At 38.8% G+C, this 9,567-nt stretch overlaps 1 protein-coding gene across 1 annotated transcript; it reads right to left on the bottom strand.

The window, feature by feature from the left end:
- Positions 1-229: 229 nt before the first annotated feature.
- Positions 230-9,567, bottom strand: LOC136257196 (myophilin-like). The gene is made up of 5 exons (XM_066050268.1): positions 9,412-9,567; positions 4,487-4,611; positions 608-779; positions 519-551; positions 230-473 (listed from the first exon to the last, which is right to left on the bottom strand). The coding sequence occupies exons 1-5, from the start codon at positions 9,460-9,462 to the stop codon at positions 297-299; spliced, it is 558 nt and encodes a 185-aa protein (XP_065906340.1). The 5' UTR covers positions 9,463-9,567; the 3' UTR covers positions 230-296.

Below are 9,567 nucleotides of genomic sequence, written 5' to 3'. Positions count from 1 at the left end.
GACTATGTCATCTGAGCACCTTCATTATCTAAACATAAAATAGCTGTTCTAGTGTGTGTTTATTGGAGTAAGTGTATGTTCTATTATAATACAGTGGAACCTCTCTTATCTGGACCTCTATTATCTGGACCTCTATTATCCAGGCATCTCCATTACCTGGACAGCCCAAATTAGTCATGTTGCTTGTAGTTTATTGACCACAATGAAATTTAGTTTAGCTTACCAACCCTCATAAAAATCACTGATTATTGACAATCTAAGACACACACAATATTTCACAATCACTAAGGTCAGTTCTACATGTGCCTGGTATTGCCAAAGGTCATCCCAGCTTGATTGGCTCCCTTATTAGAGCCCATTTGAAGCCCTATAACTGACTGGCCAGCTGTTTTCTGTTCTTCACTAAACTGACGCACATTTCCCTGTGATGGTTTAGCACCCAGGGCTGGTCCCTTGTAACCTTTCTTCTGTGCCTAAAGTAACACTTTGATGTTATGTTACTATGGTGATTGTGTTACCTGGCGACCAAGTGCATGTATGGCTGAAGTCACCTACAGGGGATTACATCACCATGGTAATACCCATCACCATGGCAACACACACATACTTGTGGTATATTCTCAGCCTCGTAAAGGTCAACTGTTTGGAACAAGTCAGCCTTAGGGACACCGTAGGCAGTGGCTGCATCAAGGAAGTTACTAACATTCTCCATCAATTTGAAGGCCATTGAACCAGTATTGATCTTCTTAATTGATCCTGGTTGTAGTTTGTTCATTACCCTACACGTGATACATACAGCAGGTTAGTGTATATCATATACCATGTACACTAAGGTACACACACATGATACATACAGCAGGTTAGTGTATATCCTATACCATGTACACTAAGGTACACACACATGATACATACAGCAGGTTAGTGTATATCCTATACCATGTACGCTAAGGTATACACATCAATACAGAGCTAAGGCAAGGTGGTGAGGTTGTACTTAAAACATGCTGTATGTTGGGAGCAGTATTGTATCCAGGTCAAGCCATTCAGGCCACATTTTGTCAGGTCTGACAGATTGGATCACATGTGAAATGAATAGTTAAATGATGTGAAGTGTTTTAACACGTCATGATCTAGCAGCCCAGTTTCTTTTGTGAGCCACGCCCACTTATCAGGATTAGCGTCTGTAGGCATACAAAGAGCCACACCCATTTATCAGTAGTGTATAAGTATGCACAAATCAATGTCTGTTGCTGTCTGCAGGCTTTCATGGAGCAACACCCATTAATCGATCGATGCACGAATCCCAGTCTTATGCCAGCTTCTTTTGTGAGCCATACCCACTTCAATACCAGGAATGTGTGATACTGTTTGCAGACACAAGTGGGTTTATCAGTACAGTGTGTTAAAGTGTATAGGTATGCACAGAGCCACACCCACTTATAGGAAACGTGTTTGCTGTTTGTAAACAGATCGTGGAACCCCAAGCCCACTGACTGATTGGTAGTTATAAAACTTACTTGTTTAGTTATCATATAGTTAGCTGTTTACTTAACACACCAAAATGTAGCTCTTGGTACATGACTCAGGTGAGCAGCAGTGACCAGTTCCAATGCTGGTTGGGAGTCCTGGATGCCATGAATATTCCTCAACAAGTGAAATTGTCAGTCATATGAGCTAGGGTATCTGACATGAGGGGAGGTATTGAGTAAGAATACCCAGCATGTAGCTGCTTGGTGAGTCTGGGATCTAGGACTATATTTCCTGCTATGATCTGTTGGCACTTATCACAGTACGGCGGCAGTACTAGGTTCCCCCTAAAATGATGGGTGCTGCCCAAAATGCAGCAGTTAAAATTAAAGGTGGACTGATACCAGTGGTATCGGTATCAGATCAGTATTGGTGATACAAAGCTACAGACACCACCAGTAGACACTCACCACATTTATTATATCTTCCACCATCTCTAGCTATGCAAATAACTTAACAAAGTTGTGAATACACTTGCTCCTTGTGTATTCTAATATATTAGAGCACGTGAATCCTTTGTAATTAACCCTTTAGGGACCAGCGTCACGCATGTACGTCTAAATATAGCCTTACGCAAAAGCCTGCCATCGTACATGTACATCCAAGCGAATAGGCAGTAAACAAACAGCTATATCTTTGCAGTACTAGAAGCTACGGGCTTTAAATAAAGGCCATTTTGTGTGCCATTATAGGCGATTCTGTTGATATACAATGATAAAATGTTACGTGAAACTAAGCTAGTTAGAGAAATAAAATAGCCTTGTAATAAAGACAATATGTGACCGGATCTTGGAAAACCTACCTTTTGGGCACAAGCAAACTTTTTGGGAAAACTCAATTGAAAATTTCAACATTTTTTTCAATATTAATTTTTTTGCACATTAGGATAAAGCAACTATTAAACCTTCTTGCTGTGAAGTTTCACACCCATAGCTTCTTTTTCTTAGGAGATATGGATGATTATATCAGACCATGTAGTAATTTCACATGCGTGGGACAACAATTAACTTACAAATTAGGTGATTTGTTCAGGTGCTGGAATGGCTAAAACTTAGTCTTAGACAATAATACATGGCATTTAATTGCATAAATGTACCAAGAATACTTCATTAAACTATCAGAAATGTCTTTTAAAGTATTCTGAATAGTAAAAACGGAATTATTGGTAAACAAAGTGATTTGTCACCATTTGTCACCCTTAATCACTCACAGAACTCAATACATTACCATAAAAGTTAGTTTGTAATGTACAGGAGAGAAAATTGGCCATATCTCAGGAATGCTTAAAGATATTAAGTTGAAATTTTGACACAAGATAGATAAGCACCCAGTACCTTATTTAAGCTATAAAACAGAAAATTGACCAATGTGCCAAAAAGGTAGGTTTTCCAAGATCAGGTCACATATTGTATTTACACAACAACAAAACTAACCTTGTAGAAATTGCCTTGTATCTCCCTCTCTGATGAACCGATTTTAATAATTCATCTTCCTTATTTAGAGCTAAATATTTTGGTATACAAGATCACTTGATGTGGCGCTTTACATAGAGATGGACAAGTGATTTTAAAAGAACTACGTTACGAAGAAGAAAGATCACCACCGTTCATGAAAGATCAACCTGTTACTTGAAAATGGTACGTTCTACACACTTTTAAGTTAGATAGTGTTGTTTGTTATTGATGGGCGATTTGTCCACTATAATTTTTAATAGCAAAACTAGTTTTGCTAACACCACAAACTTACAAAATAATAAAATAAATATCGCTTCCACAGGACCTAGATATTTTGGTTGCTTAGTTACTTGTGTCAAAATTATAGGGATTCAGTAATCTGTTAGTCTGCTTTTTGGTGGTGTGTTTTTGAAAAAAACATCACTCTATCGTGGACCACACACACCCAAGATGTTCTACAGTATAAATGCCAAAAGGCATGTGTCCGGCTGAAGCGACGTCGAACAGTGAAATAATTCAAGCCCGTAGCCTTAGCCGTTATCGAGTTACGCTTGTCTGAAGGCATCAGTCAGTTACTCAGTCAGTAGAAAATTCCATTAAAAAATTCATATAGCAACTTGGTGAAAGTGTTTCGGGTCGATCTGAAGGCTTGTTTGGGCGTAGTTTTACCTAACCAATACTGCCTCATTTTCATCAGGGAAAAGTGAGGCTGGTTTTTGGGTGATGTTTTTCATGGGCCACGCCAAACCTTTGTGGTTCCTACTGTTACTGTATGATTTACAAAAGGGTGAGTTAGTATCTAGATAATCTTTTATTAAATTATTTCCCAGCTCTAATTGTTATGTGGGAAAATCCCTACACTGACATTAAACAGATGGTGGTAACATGCCAATGTAGGGATTCATACATCTTGCTTCACTCATGACTTCGTTTAAATTTTAATAATTTTAATTGTACTATGTATCCACTCTAAACACAACCTAAAGTGTAGCTTAATAGATTGGGAGTAAAATACCTTTAAGCCCAATTTCAGGGGAGAACCCCTCCCTGCTCTTCAGATAGTGTGTAAAGCCACTAAGTGTTTCTTGTCCATGTAAAAATTATGAATATATTTTTGTGGTTATAGCCTATAATCCAAGCATTGGTATCAAGCTGAACTGACAGGCATAGCTGGGGACGAGGTATGTAACAGAATTGAAAGTTTCTGAATCCTAATACAGTCATCATAAGAAACTAGTACAGAATTAGTGTGACATCATTTCAGATGAGGTTGACATGACGACACATACATACACTATACAGGCATCAGGTGCATTAAGTGTGTAGGAATACACATTGACCAGCTGATGGCCATATAAGGGAAAACAATCTAGTAACATAAATAGTGGAACTAGTTAATATCAGATGTCATTGCTGGTTACCATGACAACCAGGAATGTATTAATGCCCTCTACACATGACAACACACACACACTATACAGACAGACAGACAGACAGATACTCACTTGCACAAATAAACTCCATTCTTAAGAGCCTCTTCATAACTACCAGCTGGGAAAGGTTCTCCAGTAACAGCTGCCATCCAGTCCATTCCTTGCCTCTCTAAATTGGCATCTCTCTTAGCAGCTTTCTGTAGTACCACAACAGCAGTGTATAATCATACAGTATGATAGTACTGGATAATAGGGATCACAAAGGTGTGGGTGTGGCCCATGAAAATACATCACTCAAAAATCAGCCTCACTTTTGCCTCGACAACAATGAGGCAGAATTGGTTAGGCCCAAACAAACCTTCAGATCGACCCGAAATACTTTCAACAAGTAGCTATGGAATTAAAAATTATTAAACAGATTTTTCTAGTGACTGACTGACTGACTGATGCCTTCAGACAAGCGTAACTTGATAACGGCTAAGGCTACGGGCTTCATTGTTTCACTGTTCGACGTTGCTTCAGCTGCCTTTTGGCATACCACAGTATGTACAATGCATTCTTCATGGACTTACCAGTATCCTCCTTTGTGTCCCATTCATCTTTGCTGACAGCGAAAGGTGTTGATTTGGCGGTAGTGTGTGATGGCTTCCCTTTGTGACGGAAATTGTCCGTATTTTTCATAGTGGCTATTTTGATTGCAGAGGTGCTTTTCAAACTGTTCTTGATTCGTAATGCTGTGCAATAGGTTGAACAAGTGTCCAATCACCAGTTCAGCCTTCTATGGTGAGTAGTTTTGGAATGATAGTGCTAAACCATAGGAAGAGTAAGATGATTGATTTATACAATGACTATATTGAAAATGAACTACAGGTGCTTACACTAACTTCCGTTTGCATTAGTCTACAACATTGCAATATCATAATTAGCCAATCATTCCTGTAGTTGGAAGCTGTCCATAACTTTGTGTCAGGAGGAGACACATTATTGCTCAACTGGATACGACAAGTCATTGATATATAACAGAATCTTTTGACTTGATACTTGGTGAATAATTGGGGCAATACAGATGTGCTGTAGCATATAAAATTATTTTCTTGTAGGAAAAAGTATAGCAATAATTGTTATACTACCCGATCAATGTTGGTGTAAGGGCTGAAGCACACAGCAAGATGACAGTAATATTGATGATGTAATGAAACAGTACTGTTTGATGGGGAGTATGTGTATGAGGAAACCAATAATTTCAGCCAATCAAATCACTCCAAAACTAAAATTGCACACATACTGTGAGAGAACTATTATAATCTGTGTAGAAACTTTAACAACGTCAATATCAAGTGTCACTATACAATATTGACCACACTACATTACTGGTGATCACTAAATGGGTTGTGTTAAGTATGGAATGTTTGATCATGTGAGTCTAATGGTACAAAAATATTGATGGAGAGGTTTAGTGGAGGTTATCAGTGATCAATACTCCACATCTTGATCACACAGTTCAGCTGTTGTAGTGTTGCAGTTGGACTATAGTTGTGGATAAAAGGCTAGCTGGTTAGTAACTTTAAAATATATACCAAAATTGATTGTAAGAACTGCCTAATCTATTCTGCGAACTGAACTCATAGACTGAAGGGGACCAGTAGCACAATTTAATTCATCACTTTTGGCAAATGAATTTGTCCAGTCAGAAATTGAATCCGGCATTAGAATTTGCCCGTAACAAGGTTGACACAAAACATCACATAACAAGATTGGCAGAAAACACTACAGAAAAAAGATGTAGCAGCTTCTACAAGACTGTACAACTGCTCTTTATAAGGTGATAATTCTTCTATAACCTCTTCAGCAACATTCTCAACTGCAGTACTTCATCACTGGTGATGGACATGATCACTTGTAAACAGGCTAATTAACTTGCCATCCTTTATAAGGACTGTGGTTATAAAAGTGTTTCTCTTATCTGCCACTGGTATCATGTGGCTAAGGCAGAAGAGATGAGCTGACAAGGTTCTGTAACATTTTAAGGACACACTAGCAGGTCTCTTAAAGACCTCATTATCCTCCAAAGATCAAAGCATATTTGCATCCATTATCTAATGTATGTTTATACAGCCATCCTTAACAAGTGCATCACCACAAATAATATTGGTTTGTGGTCAGTAGTGTTTTCATGTCTCCAGAGACCAGAATATCAACAAACAAAAAATTCTATTAATTGATTAGCTACTAATGATATGACCTATGTAGTTCAAATGATGTACTACACTCCTTCATGTGACATGTTAACAGTCACACTCCCCACTTAGTGCACTTACTCCACTACACATACCAACAACTACACACTACACACACAACAGTTGATATAAACTCTGTTGGATGATCCCTATAGGTGTTGCCTTTTGTATTCAGTCTCTAGGGGGATTGACAATTAGTTTATCATCCTCATCTGCATTAGATTTAGTTCATCCTTACCTTGCCAGTGTTGACTTACGTTATATGTGACCGAATCTGTGAAAACCCAACACAATCATGCATTTTTTGAATTCCTGTGTAATAAATATTTATAATCTACATAACCAAGTGTACCATCTGGCAAAGTTACAGACTCATATGCCAATAACTTTGGGAGTTACAGTCCTACAAAGTAGCAACAACAGAAAAATCGATTTGTACAGCAAGTATTGGGAAAATAAATTACAGGCGCTTACTGAAACGGATGATGTACAGAGTTGAAATTTGCACCATCGTGTTCACCATGAATAGGGAAATCGATTACTGGTTAAGTTTTTTCTTGTATCTTGATACAAAGACGAAAGTTGTGAAGAAAGATCAATCGCGTATGATCGCTTTGGCGTGATGGAAACAAACGTCCATAACTTATGTGTCCTTGGGTCTACTGCAACGAAATCAAAGATTTTCCAACTCCTCTTGAGTAGGTGGATAAGATGATATCTAGGTGTTTATTGTTAGTCTCTTTCTTCAGATGTTAAAAAAGTTTACGGAATTTTTCAATAATACGCAAGTATTTCACCCATTATATTCAATGCTCTATACTAAATTTAGGCTTGCACGATTGTGTCAGGTTTTCACAGATCTGGTCACATAGTCAATTAGTATTGTTCTAGTACATTCTATTCAAATCATAAACTTCTTGTTCAACCAGTTTAAAGTTAAGATATCACTGACCATTATTATAGCTTTCACACAGGAGACTGGAAACACACACACAGAAAGGGTGTGATGTTTTTCGCGGACTGGACTCATGCACTGAGCTGGAAACAGCTTTTAAACAATAATCTAGGTATTATCCATCTCTTGCAACCGAGCTTGCAACACTGGAGACGCCACTATCGAGCTACAACTGCTGGTCTGTTCTTCCTTACAAGCCAACAAACTAGCGCATGCACTAATTAATTAGAATGCACTTACAATACACGAGTACTAGCAGTGATAAAGTGTAATAGAGGCTATTGTTGTAGCGTAGATGCTTTCCTTTGTTGCTTCAGTACTTAACACTAGTGTTAGGGCTGTAGTGATGAGCCATAGCCCCATCACCTTGCCAGGCGGTTCCACCTATAGCTACCCTGCTAAGAATAATTATTATTTTTATTATTACTGGTTCATCTCTACAACCCTAGTACTAGTGCTAAAGCAATAAAAGAAAACATCTACGCTACAACAATAGCCTATATCATGCTTTATCACTGCGAGTACTTGTGTATCATAAGTGTATTCTAATTAATTGGTGCACACGCTAGTTTGTTGACTTGTAAGGAAGAGCAGCACCAGCAGTTGCAGCTCGATAGTGCGTTGCAAGAGATGGATAATGATGCCTGGATTATTGGTTAAAAACTGTTTCCAGCTCAGTGCGTGAATCCAGTCCGCGAGTCCAGTCTGTGAAATACAATACGCCCACAGAAAGCTAAAATGTGATGACAAATAGTGCTAAACAATTATTTGATATTACACTATTTGGTTGACATGACATTACTCGATTTGTTACACACTACTTGAATATTTGTTAGCATTGAAGCCAAGTTTGAGATTGTGAACAAAGTGACATACCGTAAAAATTTGCTAGTTCTCAGGCTTCACCTTGCCTAACAACTGTTTCAGTACTTATTCAATGCTTAAAAGACATATATTCAGTTGTTTTAGTCACAACTATTTGAATAGTAAAATTGTTAATCATTTCAGCACTATTCACCAACATTAAACTGCTAGCTAATTTGTAGTGATGAATACAGCCATGTTGTTCCAGGGGGTGTCCATGGTCAAAATTGATTTGATTGCTGACCTTCAAAGCTTCACCAAAAAATTGTCTTGACCAGGTTAACACTTGTGCTATACACGCACTACTTGTGCAGCTATTGACTGTGTTGGGAAATTAGCTTTACTGTTGTTCATGTAAAATCAGCCACTTGCTATGACCAGGTTATAGTACAAGTGACTATTGGAGTGACAACCCCTTGTTAGTGGTGTGGTGAGGAGCATTATAATGACCTCTTGTCCATGGATGAGAAACAAATTGACTTTGTCTGGTGCCTCTCCTGAGATGGGCCGCATTGATGAGCACAGGGACTTTTAGCAATCTGGTCCTTTTTATTCAGTTGTCCAGCACGTGCTTTCTTTGTGCTGGGGGTGGTAGGCAAGGGCAGTCCACTTTGTCTGGCAACTGATTATAAACTCTACCCTCTCAGTTCTACGTGTAAACGAAGAAGAAGATGGTGGACAATGGAATTTGTGCCCGCCACTTTCACCCTGGCTGCAGATTGGTGAAGCCCTAGACATCTTACCCTAGTTAATTCAACGCTGCTCAGTGACGCGTATCAAGAGCTCGCTAGTACGGCCTCTCCTTTATGTGCTTGGCTGGTTCAGCACTTAATAACGCGACAAACGGTCAACAATGTGGACGTGTGCCCCTTCACGCTTACAGGAGAACAGGGGCTCGCAGACACACAGCACAAAGACTACACACAACTTGCACACTGTACCTTCTCTTGCAGTTCAGCAGTCATCCCATATCCCTTGGGTCGCTCCGCCATATTGTCAGTAGCGCAACACTCGATGTAGAAAGTTCCAGAAATGAAAACAATCACCTTTTAAAGTAAAACGTCAAATTTCCGGCTGGTCACCTTCCGGTTTAGAAC

The sequence above is a fragment of the Dysidea avara genome, chromosome 6 (assembly GCF_963678975.1).
Source record: "Dysidea avara chromosome 6, odDysAvar1.4, whole genome shotgun sequence".
Lineage (NCBI taxonomy): Eukaryota > Metazoa > Porifera > Demospongiae > Dictyoceratida > Dysideidae > Dysidea > Dysidea avara.
This window is presented reverse-complemented; position numbering and strand designations above follow the sequence as displayed.

What these genes read in the sequence shown, in the direction of transcription:
- LOC136257196 (XM_066050268.1), bottom strand. Translation starts at nt 9,462, where the DNA reads ATGGCGGAGCGACCCAAGGGATATGGGATGACTGCTGAACTGCAAGAG. An exon ending in AATGGAGTTTATTTGTGCAA is followed by an intron (nt 780 to 4,486) that starts GTGAGTATCTGT and finishes TATCACGTGTAG; the next exon opens with GGTAATGAACAAACTACAAC. An exon ending in TACATGCACTTGGTCGCCAG is followed by an intron (nt 474 to 518) that starts GTAACACAATCA and finishes GTGTTACTTTAG; the next exon opens with GCACAGAAGAAAGGTTACAA.